General features: G+C 46.0%; 1 protein-coding gene across 2 annotated transcripts in view; it reads right to left on the bottom strand.

Moving 5' to 3' along the window:
* The window catches only part of EPHX2 (epoxide hydrolase 2), a 56,817-nt gene extending 44,554 nt beyond the window's left edge, over positions 1–12,263 (bottom strand). Inside the window, exon 1 of one of the 2 annotated variants that reach the window (XM_025393771.1) lies at positions 11,747–12,263. In XM_025393771.1, coding sequence (XP_025249556.1) covers positions 11,747–11,847 — 101 coding nt within the window. In that variant the 5' untranslated portion in view covers positions 11,848–12,263. The remainder of the gene's footprint in view (positions 1–11,746) is intronic. The other variant, XM_025393772.1, reaches the window with a different exon arrangement.
* Positions 12,264–19,715: the final 7,452 nt, after the last annotated feature.

The raw sequence follows: 19,715 nt of genomic DNA, 5'->3' as shown, positions 1-19,715 counted from the left end.
GTGGCAATATTAAGAGGTGGGCCTTTAAGAAGTGACTGGGTCATGAGGGCTCCACCTTCATGGATGGATTAATTCATCCATGGGATAATGGGTTAATGAGTTAATGGGTTATCATGGGATTGGGACTAGTGGCTTCACAAGAAGTGGAAGTAAGGCCTGAGCTAGCACATTGAGCCTCCTCACCATATGATGCCCTGTGCTACCTTGAGACTCTGCAGAGAGTCCCTACCAGCAAGAATGCCCTCACTAGATGCAACCCCTCAACCTTGGAATTCTCAGCCTCCATAACTGTAAGAAATAAATTCCTTTTCTTTATAAATTACCCAGTTTCAGATATCATGTTGTAAGCAACAGAAAATGGACTAAGAAAATTACATAGCATTAAATTTATGTATTATGATGATTCAATGATTTGCAGTAAATTTACAGTTGTGTAAGCATCACCACATTCCAATTTTAGAACATTTAGAACATTTCCACCTTCTCCAAAAGACTTCTCCAAAAGACTCCTGGTCCCTTTCAGTATCTGCTCCTCAGTATTAAGAAGCAACGTAATATTCAACTTAACAATCCTATTGAGCATCTTAGGTATGCGAGGCATTGTACTATGTGCTGTGATGCAAAAGTGGAAAAATATGATGCTATTCATAGGAAGCTCACAGAAGAACAAGGGAGGCAAGGTATAAACAAATAACTACAACACACTAGGTGAGTGGGAAAACAAGGGGAAAATTATTCCTTCTTCCTGTAGAATGGCAGATGATAAAAGAAGAGGAACTAAGGAAAGAATATAACTACAAGCAAGAAGATACCACTGAATCTATAAAACAAGGGCAGGTGGTCATTAAAAAAAAAGCAACCTGATACAACAAGAACATTCTTGGTATTGGAAAACATGAATTCCCAATTTTAAGGATGCTTAATGAAGGCAGTGAACAATAAAATGGCTTTCATAGAAAATGAAATTGTTGAATCAAAGGACAAGGAATGCTCTCTTCGGCCTTTGTTACAAGCAGGCTTTAAAAAAAAGGGAACTAGGAAGGGGTGGATGGAAAGTTATCTGGCAGGATTTCTCGCTGGTTTACAGAAACAATATTGGTTAGTGATTGGCTAGGTGGCAGGCCACGTTTCCATTAGCAACCAGAACAGTCAGTTTCCTTGAACCCTTTACTATAATTTTGATGAATGCATAAGTTAAACAAAGAATTGGAGAAACTAGTGCCTGAGTATGAGGGGTAGGTTGTGAAAAGAAACCCATAAAGATCCCGCCAGGGTTTTTTCAGACCCCAAAGTCTGACTGAATAATAATAGCATTGTTACACATACACCTCCTATCAGGGTCCACTAAGATTAAGAAACTGTCCAAGACTCTCGGGAAAGCTTTCCAGACCCTACATCCTAAAGATTAGATAGCGATTGCATGAAACACTCCTGCTTGTAGGTACAATCCCACACATAGCATGGAGCTTAAAATGTATATAAGCACTAGAAAAAAAATGCAACTTTGAGCCTGGTGAGTTACTCCAACCTTCTCCCATAACAGGTTGCAGAAATAAACTCCCTTCTTTCCCAGTCTTGTCTGCATCTTGTTATTGGACCATGGGAACAAGCAGCTGGACCTCATTCTGTTCAGGAACAGCTACACATTTGTGGAAGTTGATCATCTGAATTGATTCTATACTCAACTAAAACAGAGTGGAGAAGCCAAGGGGAAAAAACATCCAAGGTTCAAAACATTGTTCCAAGAATGTAATTCTGAGAAAAAGAGAAAGGAAGAAACCAGTCAGGCAGACAGTTAGGGTGAGTCCTCCGTTAAATTATTTCAAACAAAAGTGCAGCCAGTGAAATAAAGTTGTAAGCACAGATAATGGAACTTGCCTAAGACATACCCACAACCACACAGATAAGAAAGGTTATACAGGTGACTTGGCCAGATATCCCCGCAATGGAAAATTCCATCCCCTGACACATGCACAGTAAGGGCAACAAAGCAAAATGGAGTAACTCAAGCTAAGAGCCTGCAGCTGTACTAGGAGGATGGGGTGGAACTACCAGAAATGCACACCTTATGCAAATGAGATGCCCAGCCCCATATGGATTTCTTACAAAAACCTCTGTATCCAAACTGTGAATCAGCAACCCATTTTTCCAGGACCCCTCTCTGTGGCAGAGAGCTTTCTTCTTTCACTTGCTAAACTTCTTTCCATTGTTAAACTTTGGCTCCAACCTCATCCTTGGTGTCCATATTCCTTAACTTTGGTTGTCAGACAAAGGACTCAGGGTACCACCTCAGCTAACAAGAAGATCGCTACATTGTGATGCACTGGTGAGACTGTAACAATTCTCTGCAAGCCCAACTGCTAGAACTGCTTGTTCTAACTGGAAACCAGTTTTAACTCTAGCTTCTCAGATAATTTGCTACAACTCTAGGACCAATTTTTCCCATGGCTGTTGCTCACCAATCAGAGTTTGGCAGCTCCCCAAACTCTTAGAGTGCCAATGAACTTTCTCAAAGAGCAATTCACACCATTTCTCCTTTTTCATAAAACCTCTAACTTTGTCTTTGTTCTTGGGACATATGAAAGACCACCGGATTGGCCGGGCGCGGTGGCTCAAGCCTGTAATCCCAGCACTTTGGGAGGCCGAGACGGGCGGATCACGAGGTCAGGAGATCGAGACTATCCTGGCTGGCACGGTGAAACCCCGTCTCTACTAAAAAATACAAAAAAAAAAACTTAGCCAGGCGAGGTGGCAGGCGCCTGTAGTCCCAGCTACTCGGGAGGCTGAGGCAGGAGAATGGCGTGAACCCGGGAGGCGGAGCTTGCAGTGAGCTGAGATCCGGCCACTGCACTCCAGCCTGGGTGACAGAGCGAGACTCCGTCTCAAAAAAAAAAGAAAGACCACCAGATCTGCGTGTGTGCCCCAAATTGCAACTCTTTCTTCCCAAATAAAACATTAAATTTAGAGATTAATCTCTACATCTCTATTTTGACTTTGACACATTGTTGAATTACAGGGTGTGAGTTATGGTGTCCAGTGTATGGCATTTTATGGCTACTTGGTTTCAGTTAGTCTACAGCCTACCTAGCCAGTGACTTCAAGAAGTAATTAGCTAATGGCAGAGAGTGAGCTGTGTAAAGCAAACTAAATATGGCCTGAGAAGGACTCTGTACTTCTATATTTGAGTCCTTGTAGACGAACTGCAACCTAACTTAATAGGTAGACAAGACTGAAACCCTAACTTACGAGTAGCACCTGTAACAATAGCTGAATCTTGGCCAATCCGAGTGGCTGTACTTCAACCATTCATACACTGCTGAGTGTTCAAACTGTGTTCAAATAAGGCAAATGCTGAGCTGTAACTAATCCAGCTATTCTGTACCTCACTTCCAGTTTCCGTAGGTCATTCCCGTTTTTTGTCTGTAAATCTTCTTCTACCACCTGGCTGTGTGGAAGTCTCTGTGAATCTGCTGTGATTCTGGGGGCTGCCCAACTCGCAAATCATTCATTGTGAGACCTGAGGCCAGCTGGACTTCTGGGGACAGGGGGAACTTTCCTGTCTTACAACAGGATTGTAAAATGTACCAATCAGCACTCTGTAAAATGCACCAATCAGTGCTCTGTAAAACGCACCAATCAGTGCTCTGTACAATGCACCAATCAGCAGGATTCTAAAAGTAGCAGGGAAGATTGAAAAAAGGGCACTCTGATAGGACAGAAACGGACACGGGAGGGGACAATAAGAGAATAAAAGCTGGCAACCCCAGCCAGCAGTGGCAACCTGCTTGGGTCCCCTTCTACACTGTGGAAGTTTTGTCCTTTTGCTCTTCACAATAAACCTTGCTACCGCTCACTCTTTGGGTCTGTGCCATCTTTAAGAGCGGTAACACTCACCGCAAATGTCCGCGGCTTCATTCTTGAAGTCAGCAAGATCACGAACCCACCAGCAGGAACCAACTCCCGACATATCTTGGTGGCTCGTCTAGGATATCACCATGCAGTAAGTACCATCGGACCTCTTTTGCTTGCTATTCTGTCCTATTTTTCCTTAGAATTCAGGGGCTAAACACCAGGCACCTGTCATCCAGTTAAAAGCAAGTAGCGTGGCTGTCAGACTAAAGACATGGGTGACAGGCTTTCTGGGAAAGGCAAGGGTGCAGGTTTTCAAGAATGCATTGGTAAGGGCCACTAAATCTGACTTTCACTAAATCCGACCTTCCTCGGTCCTCTTTGTGGTCAGGAAGGAAAACAAGTGTTTCTGCTGCTGCTTCGGTGAGTGCAACTATTTGGAAGAGCAGGGCTCAGGGACCATTGCAGGTTCTTGGGTGGGGTGGGCATGGGGAGCAGACCAAAACTGCAGGCAGTATTTTACTTTCAGATAAGAAACACTCAGGCATCAACAAGCTCACCCTTGAAATACATCCTAAGCCATTGGGACTAATTTGACCTGCAAACTCTGAAAAAGAAGCAGCTTATTTTTTTTCTGCACTATGGCCTGGCCCCAATATTCTCTCTCTGATGGGGAAAACTGTTCACCTGAGGGAAGTATAAATTACAATACTATCCTGGGGCTTGACCTTTTCTGTAAGAGGGAAGGCAAATGGAGTTAAATACCTTATGTCCAGGCTTTCTTTTCATTAAAGGATAATCCACAACTACGCAAAACTTGCAATTTACATTCCACAGGAGGAGCTCTCAGCTTACCTCCATATCCTAGCCTCCCTACAGCTCCTCTTCCTGTTAATGATAAGCCTCCTCTAATCTCCCGCCACCCAGAAGGAAACAAGCAAAGAAATCTCCAAGGGACCATAAAACCCCTGGGCTATCGGTTATGTCCTCTTCAAGCTGTAGGGGGAGGGGAATTTGGCCCAACCTGGGTACATGTCCCCTTCTCCCTCTCTGATTTAAAGCAGATCAAGGTAGACCTGGGGAAGTTTTCAGATGATCCTGATAGGTATACAGATGTCCTACAGGGACTAGGGCAAACCTTTGACCTCACTTGGAGAGATGTCATGCTATTGTTAGATCAAACCCTGCCCTTTAATGAAAAGAATGTAGTTTTAGCTGCAGCCTGAGAGTTTGAAGATACCTGGTATCTTAGTTAAGTAAATGACAGAATGACAGCTGAAGAAAGGGACAAATTCCCTACCGGTCAGCAAGCCGTCCCCAGTATGGATCCCCACTGGGACCTAGACTCAGATCATGGGGACTGGAGTTGCAAACATCTGTTAACCTGTGTTCTAAGAGGACTAAGGAGAATTAGGAAAAAGCCTATGAATTATTAAATGATGTCCACCATAACTCAGGGAAAGGAAGCAAATCCTACCTTCCTTGAGCAGCTAAGGGAGGCCTTAAGAAAATATACTCCCCTGTCACCCGACCCCCTCGAGGGTCAATTGATCCTAAAAGATAAGTTTATTGCCCAATCAGCCGCAGATATCAGGAGAAAGCTCCAAAAGCTACCCTTGGGCCCTGAACAAAATTTGGAGGCATTATTAAACTGGCACCCCCAGTGTTCTATAATAGGGACCAAGAGGAACAGGCCAAAAAGGAAAAGTGAGATAAGAGAAAGGCTGCAGCCTTAGTCATGGCCCTCAGACACACAAACCTTGGTGGTTCAGAGAAGACAGAAAATGGAGCAGGCCAATCACCCAGTAGGGCTTGTTATCAGTGTGGTTTGCAAGGACACTTTAAAAAATATTATCCAACAAGAAACAAGCTGCTCCCTCACCCATGTCCACTATGCCAAGGCAATCACTGGAAGGCACACTGCCTCAGAGGACAAAGGTTCTCAGGGCCAGAAGCCCCCAACCAGATGATCCAACAACAGGACTGAGGGTGCCTGGGGCAAGCACCAGCTCATGTCATCACCCTCACTGAGCCCCGGGTAAGTTTAACCATTGAGGCCCAGGAAATTGACTTCCTCCTGGACACAGGTGCAGCCTTCTCAGTGTTAATCTCCTGCCCCGGATGGCTGTCCTCAAGGTCCTTTACCATCCAAGGAATCATGGCACAGCCTGTAACCAAGTATTTCTCCCACCTTCTCAGTTGTAATTGGGAGACTTTTCTCTTTTCACACGCCTTTCTTATTATGCCTGAAAGTCCCACACCCTTATTAGGGAGGGACATATTAACCAAAGCTAGATGTATTATCTATATAAACATGGGGAACAAGTTACCCATTTGTTGTCCCCTACATGAGGAGGGAATCAACCCTGAAGTCTGGGCATTGGAAGGACAATTTGGAAGGGCAAAAAATGCCTGCCCAGTCCAAATCAGGCTAAAAGGTCCCACCACTTTTCCTTATCAAAGGCAATATCCCTTAAGGCATGAAGCTCATAAAGGATTACAGGATATTTTTAGACATTTAAAAGTTCAAAGCTTAGTAAGAAAACGCCGCAGTCCCTGCAACACGCCAATTCTACGAGTACAAAAACCAAATGTTCAGTGGAGACTAGTACAAGACCTTAGACTCATCAATGAGGCAGTAATTCCTCTATATCCAGCTGTACCCAACCCCTATACCCTGCTCTCTTAAATACCAGAGGAAGCAGAATGGTTCATTGTTCTGGACCTCAAAGATGCCTTCTTCTGTATTCCCCTGCAATCTGACTCCCAGTTTCTCTTTGCCTTTGAAGATCCCACAGACCACACATCCCAACTTACATGGACAGTCTTGCCTCAAGGGTTTAGGGACAGTCCTCATCTGTTTGGTCAGGCACTGGCCCAAGATCTAGGCCACTTCTCAAGTTGAGGCACTCTGGTCCTTCAGTATGTGGATGATTTACTTACGGTTACCAGTTTGGAAGGCTCATGCCAGCAGGCTACTCTAGATCTCTTGAACTTTCTAGCTAATCATGGGTACACGGCATCTAAATTGAAGGCCCAGCTCTGCCTACAACAAATCAAATATCTAGGCCTAATCTTAGCCAGAGGAACAAGTGCTCTCAGCAAAGAGCGAATACAGCCTATACTGCCTTGTCCTTGCCCTAAGACATTAAAACAGTTGTGGGGGTTCCTTGGGATCACCAGCTTTTGCCGACTATGGATTCCCGGATACAGCGAGATGGCCAGGTCACTCTTTAATCAAGGAGACCCAGAGGGCAAGTACTCATCTAGTAGAATGGGAACCAGAGGCAGAAACAGCCTTCAAAACCTTAAAACAGGCCCTAGTACAAGCTCCAGATTTAAGCCTTCCCAAAGGACAAGACTTCTCTTTATATATCACAGAGAAAGTGGGAATAGCTCTTGGAGTCCTTACTCAGACTCATGGGACAACCCCACAACCAGTGGCATACGTAAGGAAACTGATGTAGTGGCAAAAGGCTGGCCTCACTGTTTATGGGTAGTTGTGGCAGTGGCCATCTTAGTATCAGAAGCTATCAAAATAATACAAAGAAAGGATCTCACCGTCTGGACTACTCATGATGTAAATGGCATACTAGGTGCCAAAGGAAATTTATCGCTATCAGACAACCGCCTGCTTAGATACCAGGCGCTACTCCTTGAGGGACTGGTGCTTCAAATACGCACGTGTGTGACCCTGAACCCTGCTACTTTTCTCCCAGAGGATGGGGAACCAATCAAGCATGATTGCCAACAAATTGTAGCCCAGACTTATGCCAGCGAAGAGGATCTCTTAGAAGTCCCCTTAGCTAATCCTGACCTTAACCTATATACTGATGGAAGTCCATTTGTGGAGAATGAGATATGAAGGGCAGGTTATGCCATAGTTAGTGATGTAACAGTACTTGAAAGTAAGCCTCTTCCCCCAGGGACCAGTGCCCAGTTAGCAGAACTCATGGCACTTACCCGAGCCTTAGAACTGGGAAAGAAAAAAAATAAATGTGCATACAGATAGTAAGTATGCTTATCAAATCCTACATGCCCATGCTGCAATATGGAAAGAAAGGGAGTTCCTAACCTCTGGGGGAACCCCCATTAAATACCACAAGGAAATCATGGAGTTATTGCACGTAGTGCAAAAACCCAAGGAGGTGGCAGTCTTACACTGCCAAAGCCATCGAAAAGGTGAAGGAGAAAAGGCAGAAGGAAACAGGCAGACGCTGAGGCCAAAATTGCTGCCAGGTGGAACCTCCCATTAGAAATACCTAGGAAGGACCCTTGGTATGGAACAAGGCTCTCCAAAAGATTAAGCCCCATTATTCCCCAACCAAAACAGAATGAGGACTTTTACGGGGGCATAGTTTTCTCCCCTCTAGGTGGTTAACGACAGAAGAGGGAAAGGTACTCATACCTGAAGCCAGCCAGTGGAAAATACTTATGAACCTCCATCAAACTTTTCATATGGGTATTGAGAACACTCATCAAATGGTCAAATCCCTATTTACAGGGCCAAATCTCCTCCAGACTGTCCAACAAGTAGTCAAAACCTGTGAGGTGTGCCAAAGGAATAATCCCTTGGTCCATCATAAGGCCCCTCGAGGACTAGCAGTTAGACTTCACCCATATGCCTAAGTCAAGGGGATTTCAATACTTGTTGGTCTGTGTTGATACCTTTACAAATTGGATAGAAGCCTTCCCCTGAAAGACAGAGAAGGCTCAAGAAGTAGTTAAAGTCCTAATTCATGAAATAATTCCTAGATTTGGGCTTCCCCAAAGCTTACAAAGCGACAATGGTCCGGCTTTTAAAGCCACGGTAACTCAGGGAATTTCCAGGGTGCTAGGGAGACAATATCACCTTCACTGTGCCAGGAGGCCACAATCTTCAGGAAAAGCCCACACAAGACCCTGTCACCATGAATACCATCTTAACTTTCCAAGCCCCTTTATGCATCCAATGCAATCTGTTATCAGGCCTGCCCCTGGGGCACCTACTATCCCATCAGTGTAATTACACCCTATAACTTCAAGCCCCAACTGATCATACCAACTCCCGAGTCACCCAAACAGCTCCATTCAGATGGCTTGTCTGCTTCTCAGGGCCCCCCAAAATCATCACCTCCTCCCTGCTTAACAAACAGTCCAGGTTTTGTAATGGCAAACATACTCCCTGCATGACCATTCACCCCTGGACCCCCTGCAGCAACGCCCCCACCACTAGTGAATGCCTTCGTATCCCTCTTTCAATTACTCTCTTGAATGGTTCCTAGTAGACACAAAACGTTTTTTTCTCCAATGGGAAAACAGAACACAGGGAACCACTCAGTTTGCTCCCAACACCCCTTTCCAGCCGCTCACGGGAGCTACCTTGGCAAGTACTCTAGGAGTGTAGGAAAACGAAAACAACAAACTCACCTACCTTTTTAACATACACAACCAGTGTCTACCCAGCCAAGGCATATTCTTATGTGGAACTTCAACCTATATCTGCCTCCCCACCAACTGGACAGGCACCTGCACCTTAGTCTTCCTAAGTCCCAACACTGACATTGCCCCAGGAAATCAGACCCTATCAGTACCCCTCAAAGCTCAAGTCTGTCAGCACAGGGCCATACAACTAATACCCCTACTTATAGGGCTAGGAATGGCCACTGCTACAGGAACCAGTATAGCCAGTTTATTTCATTATCCTAATACCACACACTCTGAAAGGATTCCTCAGGCAGTTTGCAAGAAATAAATCTATCCTTACTCTACAATCCCAAATAGACTCTTTGGCAGCAGTGACTCTCCAAAACCGCCGAGGCCTAGACCTCCTCACTGCTGAGAAAGTAGGACTTTGCACCTTCTTAGGGGAAGAGTGTTGTTTTCACACTAACCAGTTAGGGATAGTACAAGACACCTCCTGGCATTTACAGGAAAAGGCTTCTGAAATCAGACAAGGCCTTTCAAACTCTTATACCAACCTCTGGAGTTGGGTGACATGGCTTCTCCCCTTTCTAGGTCCCGTGACAGCCATCTTGCTATTACTCGCCTTCAGTCCCTGTATTTTTAACCTCCTTGTCAAATTCGTTTCTTCCAGGATCGAGGCCATCAAGCTACAGATGGTCTTACAAACGGAATCCCAAATGAGCTCAACTCACAACTTCTACCAAGGACCCTGGACTGACCCACTGGCCCTTTGGCCTAGAGTTCCCCTCTGCAGGACACTACAACTGCAGGGCCTCTTCTTTGCCCCTATCCAGCAGGAAGTAGCTAGAGCAGTCATCACCCAGTTCCCAGTAGCAGGCGGCGTGTCCTGTAAGGAGGGGGGATTGAGAGGTGAGGCCAGCTGGACTTCCTTGGTCGAGTGGGGACTTGGGGAAATTTCCTGTCTTACAAGAGGATTATAAAATGCACCAATCAGCACTCTGTAAAATGCACCAATCAGTGCTCTGTAAAACGCACCAATCAGCAGGATTCTAAAAGTAACTAATCACAGGGAGGATTGAAAAAAGGGCACTCTGATAGGACACAAATGGAACATGGGTGGGGAGAATAAGGGAATAAAAGCTGGCCACCCCCCCGCCAGTAGCAGCAACCTGCTCAGGTCCCCTTCCATGCTGTGGAAGCTTTGTCCTTTCCGTCTTCACAATAAACCTTGCTACCACTCACTCTTTGGATCCGTGCCATCTTTAAAAGCTCTAACACTCACCATGAAGGTCCATCTCCATTCTTGAAATCAGCAAGACCACGAACTCACCGGTAGGAACCAACTCTGGACACAACTACAGCCTCGAACTGCTGGGCTCAAGCAATCCTCCTGCCTTAGCCTCCCAAGTAGCTGGGGCTACATGCATGCACTAATGTCTAGCTAATTTTATTTTTATTTTTGGAAAGACATGGTCTTGCTATTTTGCCCAGGCTGGTCTTGAACTCTCAGCCTCAAGTGATCCTCCTGCCTTAGCCTCCCAAAGCACAGAGATTACAGGCCTTTCCCTCAAGCTACTTGCCATCTCATCTTCCTTACTATATTAAAAGCAAAGGCTCCAGACACGGACTGCTGAGGTTGGATTTCTGCCTCTGCTCTTTAACAGCTCTGCGATCTGGAAAGCTGGTTTCTTTCTGTGCCTCAGTTTCCTCATATGTAAAAGGAGGATATGAACAATGGCTTCCATGCCTGGTCTTCTTTTTTCACTTTATAAATAAGTGTACTTCTTTCTGAATGTAGGAATAATACATTGTTTGTTAATTTAAAAGTTGGAAACTACAAAAAAAAAAAAAAAAAAGAGAGAGAGAGAGAAAGAAAATCATTACATTATTCCTCATCCCATTTGATGTACTTTGGCCTACTTCTTCCACGCATTTTTCTGCATGTACCTTTTTTCCATAGTTGAAACCATATTGTATAAACAGCTTCAGATTCTGGTGGGCTGTTTTTTTCATGTAGTAGAACAGGTATTTTCCCAACTCCCTGAACTCTCCCTCTGCACACCCCATCTACCATTTCCCAGTGATGTGGCTTTGGGCGGTTGCTGCAGTTTGCTATTACACAACAAGTAAACCTGCAACCCACACCTGGGGAGAGAACTTTCTTCTCTCCTGAATCTCAGCGCGCATGTTTAAGCGCCACCCCATTAGACAGGACGCAGCAGCAGTAGAAAATTTCGTAACTCCTCTCCCTTTTGGAAAAGTTCACAGAAAGCAATTTTGGAGTCCTTAGCAAGGTTTAATTATGAACGTTTAGAAAGACAACGGATCGGCTCATCCGCACTGGGACTTCAGGGCCAGGTCTTCAGTTTCATGATTCTCATGAATCGCAGGGCTCCGGCACAGGAGCCATCTGAAAGCAGGGCTGCAAGCCCAACCCGGCCTGCCTCCTGAGGCCCCGACCCACTGCGGCGGTGGCGCTGGGCCCCCTTACCTGGGCAGCGCCAGGGCCTCCTCCGTGCGGCCGAGGACGCCGAAGACCGCTGGCAGCGCCAGCACCCCGTCAAGGTCGAATACCGCCGCGCGCAGCGCCATGGCGGCGGGTCTGCAGCCTCGCACCCGGACACGCTGCTCACCCGGGTCGGGAGCGCAGGACCCGCCCAACTTGGCCCGGCTCTGCCCCGCCCCTGCCCTGGCCCCGTCTCCTCCCGAAGCCGCCTTAACCTGGCTCCGCCCCCTGCCCGGGTTAAGGCTGGACTCTGTCCGGCCGAGAAAGAGGCAGGGGGAGGGGCATGGGAAAGGGAGTCAGAGGGAGAGGGAGAGGAGACCGGGAAGGCGGGGACCCCAGGCTAGAATCTCGCCTCCAGATGTAATACCTTCTACTGTCCCAAAAGAAAGTCCAAAGTCTCATATGCCCCCTCCCCACGCCCCTGCAGTAACTGCTTGAAGAGGCAAACCCAGGCCCGGGCCTTCCTGTACGGGCTGACATCTCCCTGCGAAGTTGCCGGACTTGGAATGCCTGGAAAAGAGGCCACAGACCGCGTGTGTGTGTGTGTGTGTGTGTGTGTGTGTCTATGTGTCAGCACATCCAGTGGCTTTTCTAGATTCAGAACATAAGACCATGTGTGTGTGTGTATGTGTGTGTGTGTCGGCATATCCAGTGACTTCCAGATTCAAAACATAAGACCCTGTTGGGGTGGCAGGGAGGGGGCATATCCAGTGACTTTCCTAGATTCAGAACAAAGGATCACAGATCCCTCACTATCCTGACCACTCCTCTAGGCACGCTCTTCTTTGCCAAGGCAAATGTGTTTCTAGAATAAAATGTGATGTTCCAGCTATGGTGTGCCAGGCCAGAATACTTCGATTTCAACCTCTTGTGGAATAAGGCTTAGAAGGACTAACTGTATGCTATTATTTTCCTTTTGTACATGCTACTTGTAATAATTCTGTCTAAAAATGTGCGAGGTTTGTTTTTAATCACCGATTTCCACACTACTGGCTCATTTATATTCCTAGAAAAACTAGAACTTTGGCTGGGAGTCCTTGAGCTGTTGTAGTGCAGCTCCGTGAATTAAAAACCATGTCTTTGGTGAAGATCAAACAGAGTGAGTGAGGTCTCCAACAGTGGAGAATTTACTCTTGAATGTGTCTCTGTGGATTTATCCAACATACCCTCTACCACTGAGCTTCAAGAACCTCGTGAGAGGTTGTCAGATACGTCACTGTAACTGGGAGGTCTACAACAGTCTCTGGATCTAGCAATCAAACAACAGGATTGACCAGAGCCGTGGGTTTCCTCTGGGCTGTTTGCTCTTGGCAAGCTATGCTGTTGCTTCCTTCTCTAGCTTGGTAACCTCTTCTAGGCTCCTGCCTGGAGCAGTTATTAGTGTGTTCTGAGATTCTTGTCAAAGAAGCGGAGAGTGGCCCACACTGCCAAATGTTACAGGAAGAACTGAAAAAAAAAAAAAAAACCGTCCAATTTTGAATTTGGATGACACTGGATGTTTCAGAACACTTTTTGTGGGCCCTTTGTGGTAGGAGCTAGATTACTCTGGATTTGAAGACTGAAAGATTGGCAGAGAACGGAATACAGTAAGCTAGTTCTCATGAAGTTAGTTGATCTCAAAGGTATAATTGAATTTAAAAAATAGAAAGCAAATTGCAGCCTGACCTATATAGTATGAAACCTCTTAAATCTCCAGATTGGGCATGGTGGCACACACCTGTAATCCCAGCACTTTGGGAGGCTGAGGTGGGAGAATTGCTTGAGGCCAGGAGTTAGAGACAAGCCTGGGCAACAAGACAAGACCTCCTTTCTATAAAAAATAAAAATAAAATATTAGCTACGCATGGTGATGAACGCCAGTAGTCTCTGCTATTCAGGAGGCTGAGGTGGGAAGATCACTTTAGCCCAGAAAGTGGAGGCTGCAGTGAGCCATGACTGTGCCACTGCACTCCAGCCTGAGTGACAGAGCAAGACTCTACCTCCAAAAAAATGAAAAAAAAAATTAAATCTCCAGCTTAGAGTTTCCTTTGGGCTCCAGACTTGCCAATTTCTTACTCAACATCTTACTCAACGTCAATCCAACTTCTTACTCAATATCTTCTCTTGAGTGTCTAACAGGCATCTCAAATTTATCATGGCTAAAACGGAACTCTTGCTCCATTTCTACTTCCCACGTCTGTTCCTCCTAGTGTACTCCCTATCTTACAAACTGGCATCCCCATTGACTCAGTGGCTCAGTCCCGAGACCACAGAGTTGCTTCCAGATCCCTGGCTCCCAGCCAAACCATATGTTCGTGTTTCTAGTGGTGGGCCGCTGATTGAGGCAGAGATAGCAGCTTCTAGTTCTATGGTGATGTTTTCTGGGAGTCCTTCCTAAAGGCCCAGTCTGGAGCTCACTCCTCCATTCTGTTCAAAGATTTTGTAGGTTTGTAGTCTCTCATCTTAAATCCCTTTCTTCTCTTTCTGTTTAAAATAGCTACAGTGATTTCTGTAGCCTGCATCTGAATTCTGCATCTAGCACAGTATTGCTTATGAATACATAAGTATATTTATATAAGCAATAAAGTGTAGAGGACCAACATACCTACGGAACTAGATTTCATAAAGCCCCCCTTTGAGACAAAAAAATTTAAAAACGTAGAAATATGAGTTTTACTTTCCTCTTTGGTTAAGAGAAAGCCATGAAGCTATCACATGAACTTTTATTTATTCAGGAGCGGTTAACCTGTAAATAGCTCTAGTGTGGAATGTTTTATAATGCCTTGTGAGTTATAGAACTTTCTGGATGAATTGCTTAGGCAAAGATTAAAGGTTTTGATTGCATTTCACTGCACTTTGCCCTTTTTCATGGGTCGTGCTTTTCCTGTGTTTTCTGCTACTAAGGTAGAGAGAGAAGTGCTTACCCAGCAGGGCTATGGGAACTGGGTGGCTTTTTGAAATGTAAATCCTAACCCCTGTGTCTTCTAATTTTAATATTTATGAAATATGTTTTAGGTGATAGCATGAATCATAAAATATAGCTAATGTAGTAGTGAAAATTTATAAATTACACCTGATTTCAATCACTAAATTCATAATGAACGTACAGTGACCTCATTAAGGTTTATTTTGGGGTTCCTGCCATTCTTATGCCTTCCCTCACTTCCTGCTAGTCCTTGATTGTCCAACCCTATTTTATAAAATCTATTTAACCACTAGGGTTTGAGAGGGAAGAATTTACACTGCTGCTTCTCTCTACTGTAGATACTTTAATCAAATTCAAAGTAAAGCTACCTCTGGCAGTTTTCTAAAACTACAAACCACTTGAAGTTTTGTCCTTTTTTCAATGCAGTAAACAAACGAGTGTCTTTAATTCCATCAACAAATATGTATCAAGCACATTCTATGTGCCAGGCACTGTTCTAGGCACTTGGAATCAATTGTTAAATAGATCAGACAAATATAGGGGCCATCAAGGATCTTCCATTTTAGTGGAATAATGAATTCAAATAGTAGTGACTCGTGGTTTCTGGGGCAGTGAAAAGAATGAGATTGGGAATAGTGGTGGTGGCTACTTGTCATTTTTCTTATTTGTCATTTTCCAGCTTCCCAACATCTATAACGTTTTCTTACATACAGAAAATTCCACCCAGGCATGGTGGCTCACGCCTGTAATCCCAGCACTTTGGGAGAGTGAGGCGGATGGGTCACCTGAAGTCAAGAGTTGGAGACCAGCCTGGCCAACATGGGGAAACCCCATCCTTACTAAAAACACAAAAATTATCTGGGCATGGTGGCACACACCTGTAATCCCAGCTACTTGGGAGACTGAGGCAGGAGAATTGCTTGAACCCAGGAGGCAGAGGTTGCAGTGAGCCAAGATCATGCCACTACACTCCAGCCTGGGAAACAGAGCAAGATTCTGTCTCAGAAAAGAAAAGAAAACAAAAGAAAAGAAGAGAAGAGAAGAGAGAAGAGAAAGAGAGAAAGAGAGAGAGAGAAAGAAAGAAAAAGAAAGGAAGGAAGGAAGGAAGGAAGGAAGGAAGGAAGGAAGGAAGGAAGGAAGGAAGGAAGGAAGAGAAAAGAGAAAATTCCACCTGGCAGTGATGAAGTTCTGCTTCAGAGATACACAACATCCTTTGAACATCTTCTATTTTGATAGTTCTCACTGTTTGAGAGCTACTACTGTTTTGAGTTCTACCCTCTCACAGTAGAATCCACAAACAACATGTTGTCCAGGCGCTCTTAATGCTGGCCGGGTGCACGGGCTCTGCCAGTTGGGGCACACACTCGCCAGGGATTTGGAGATGGAGATTGGGCAGCCCAAAGCCACAGCTGTGTGCGCGGGAACTTTCTTTCAGCAAAGGCAGAAGCAGCAGCCTCTAGTTTTTCTGGGGAGGCTGTGATGGAGCTTCTCCACTCTGGTCCTGAGTGTACTTGGTGCCCGCGCTGGGGCACAGCGGTAGCTTTGTTAAAATTGCACTAAGGGTGGCCTGCAGTCACTGTGCTGTTCTTGGCTATATAGTTTCCAAAACTGCATCTCTTGTCCTCCCTGAGATTCTGTGAGCTGTTAATGTCCTATAATAAGCCCCTTTCTGCTTATATGACCGAGAGGAAGCTCTGTGGTTGTAATAAAAACCCGATAACGCATGCCCGCCTTATGAATGTTGGTAGAAGGAAGAACCGCATGGACTGTAGAATTTGGAAATGCCGTGTGCCCACTCCCCAGCCTGCTTGGAAGTGAGGATGAAGGCCTGTGAGTTCGACTCAGCAACTCAGGCTCACCAGCCCAGCCTTTTACAGTGGGAGCAGGTGAGGGAAACAGGCCAGAGGAGAAGGGTGTTGGTCGGCGGTTTGAAGGGCAGCAGCAGCAGCGGCCAGGGTCCCTGGCTGGCAGGGATGGTGCAGGCGCCGAGGTCCTCAGCACCCAGCTACAGCAGTGGTGTCTTCACAAGTCCATTTCTGTGCTATGAATTTGGCAATGGCCTTGCTCTTGTTTTCCAGGCTTAGTTCTCCAAGCTCCCAAGGGCCCTCACCGATATCCTGCCCTCAGATTCTGTGCTTATGTCAGTCAGAGTAGACACTTCTCACTCTTCACCAACTCCAAAAACTCTTCTACTGTGCCATCTGGAACTTTCTGGAACTTGGGAATATCATCAGCAAAATTCGCCATTTCCTCAACCTCTTTTCCATTCTCTTCCCCTCCTGCTGTACCTGAAACCTGGCTCTGCCCTGAGGAACCTGCTTCCACTTCAGTCTTTTTTTTTTTTTTTTTTGAGATGGAGTATCAGTGTGTTACCCAGGCTGGAGTGCACTGGCATGATCCTAGCTCACTGTAGAGAGCAGCAGGAGGCAGCCAAACGCCTGGGCAGATAGGAGCGGGTCCCTGGTGAAGCCCCACCTCCAAGCCGAAGACAGTTTAAAGCCTCAATACCAAACTACAAGTTAAATCCCCAGACCGGATTTGTCTTCCTGTTAGGCACACCTTCCTCTGACTGTTCCCACCCTGCACCTATTAGACATATACCTACCCTTTCCTAATTTGTTTTCTACACTGTCATGCCCACCTTTGAGTGGTGTCTTCACTTTAACCTTTTTTGTATACTCACAAACCAATCAGCATGCACACTCCCCATTCTGAGTCCATAAAAGGCCCCAGACCCAGCCACACGAGGGACTTTCCCACCTTTGGGTAGGGGGACCACCCTTGTGTCGCCTCTCTCCTGAAAGCTGTTTCATCACTCAATAAGATTCTTCTCCACCCTTCTCACCCCTCAATGTCCAGCATATCCTCATTCTTTTTGGGTGCAGTACAAGAGCTTGGGAACCACCAAACATGGGTACAAGCTATAACACAGGCAAGCTGGGGCACGCCAGCTTAGCCAGCGGGGCCTGGGTGGGGTGTCACTGGCAGGAAGTCCCCAGCTTGCAAAGTGATCAAGAAGAAAAATCCTACATCACCGTAACCTCCAACTCCTGAACTTAAGCGATCCTCCCACCGTAGCCTCCTGAATAGCTCAGACTACAAGCATACGCCATTGTGCTTGGCTAATTTTTAAATTTTTTGTAGAGATGGGGTCTTGTTGTGTTGCTCAGACTGGTTTCAAACTCCTGGCTTCAAGCTCCTGCCTCGGCTTCCTAAAGTGTTGGGATGACAGGTGTGAACCACCATGCCTGACCCCCATGGCATGCCTGGCCCCCACCACAGTCTTTGCAAATGCTCAGTGTTCTCTCCCCTCCTCCCTTGTGCCACTGGGCAAGGACAGGCAGCTATGCTTCTTGGCCCTCATCACAGCTCCTGAATTGTCCCTGAAGACCCACTAATTCTACTATTCTTCTCTAATCTGTTTTCTCTCCTAATCGCCTAGAAGACTATGTAAGCTCCCTTCTCTGCTTGCATCTCCAATACTCTCTCCCTTATCCTTACTCTCAGCCAATACCTTTTCTTCCTATTTCTTTGAGAAAATTGGAACAATCAGAAAACCGACTGGATCGCAGCCCCCTGTCAACCCTGCACCTAGGCAGATTCCCTGCTGTCACAATGTCCAGGCCCCACCACTCTTAACCGAGGCCAGCTTTCTACTGAGGCAGTAGATTTGGTGCGCCTGTAGGCAAGAGGACAATCCCCCATCTCCCACATTGTTGGTTATCTCCTCTACGGGATCATCTCATTCTCATACCAACAAAAATAACGTATTGAGCCCACATTTCCCTCCAGTTACCATCGTATTTCTCTCTTCTAAAGGGAAAGTCTGTGAGAGAATTGTTTCTGCTTTTTATCACTTAGCCTTCTTGGCCCATTCGCCCCTGAACTCATTGAAATCATGCTTTTGTCTTTACTCCTAGCTGAAAGTCATCTTGCCAATGTCCCAAAAAAACCTCTACATGGCTAAATCCACAGGACAATGGAAGTCCTCATGGCACCTGGCCTATCAGCAGCCTTTGGCCCAGCTGCTCCTCTCTCTTCCTTAGCAGGCTGTCTTTCCTGGCTTCTGAGATCCTTTCCTCCTCTCCCCCGGGCTGCTCCTGCCTGATTTCCTTTGCAGGCTTGTCATTGTACTGATCTCTAAATAAAAAGTTGGTCTTTGGATCTCTTCTTCTTCTTATCTACAGTCACCCTTTTGGTGATCTTGGCCAGTCTCTTCTTCCTAAATGAGTTTTTTTGTAGCCTTCCTCATGCATGTCCTCTGGCCACAGTCAACTGCAGGCAGATCACGTGGGTCTCTGGTTTCCATGTCAAGAGGGCCTAAGAAAGGGGACAGCCTGACCAACATGGAGAAATTCCGTCTCTACCAAAAATACAAAATTAGCCGAACATTGTGGTGCATGCCTGTAATCCCAGCGACTCGGGAGGCTGAGGCAGGAGAATCACTTGAACTCGGGAGGTGGAGGTTGTGCTGAGCCAAGATGACACCATGGCACTCCAGCCTGGGCAACAAGAGCGAAACTCCATCTCAACAGCAGCAGCAGCAACAACAAAAGAATTGGGAAGGTTTCCATGATAAATGCCATGGAGCCTTCCTTATCAATGAAAAATGTTTCTCTTTCTCTGCCTCATGAGCCCGTTCCTGCCTAAGCTGAAAATCCTGTCACATCCTTGCCTGAAGGATACACCACACACCCCAGGTAAACCCATTTTCTTCACGGTCCACCCCTCCCTGCCTCTGGACTTGAACTAGAGTCAGATCCCCACATGTCCTGGCAGGTGGGGCATGGGAAAACCTGATAAGAAACATAAAACACACCCCAAGTCTGAAAGGTGCTGCTTGTTTGTGGTCACAATCTGGTGAACATACACAGGAATGGATTCTTAAGGTCCTAGACCAAAGACAGAAAGCTGAAGTAGAGTTTGGCTAACTTCAAGTAGGGTGTGCTTTCTTAAGATTTGGGTTTAGTCTATAAAGTCAAACAGCTGAAGGAAGTACTCACAGTTTGCTCAACTGATAGTCCATGCAAAGCGAAGATGAGATACCAG

The sequence above is a fragment of the Theropithecus gelada genome, chromosome 8, assembly GCF_003255815.1.
Source record: "Theropithecus gelada isolate Dixy chromosome 8, Tgel_1.0, whole genome shotgun sequence".
NCBI lineage: Eukaryota > Metazoa > Chordata > Mammalia > Primates > Cercopithecidae > Theropithecus > Theropithecus gelada.
The sequence above is the reverse complement of the archived record's forward strand: the minus strand, read 5'-3'. Positions and strand labels throughout refer to the sequence as shown.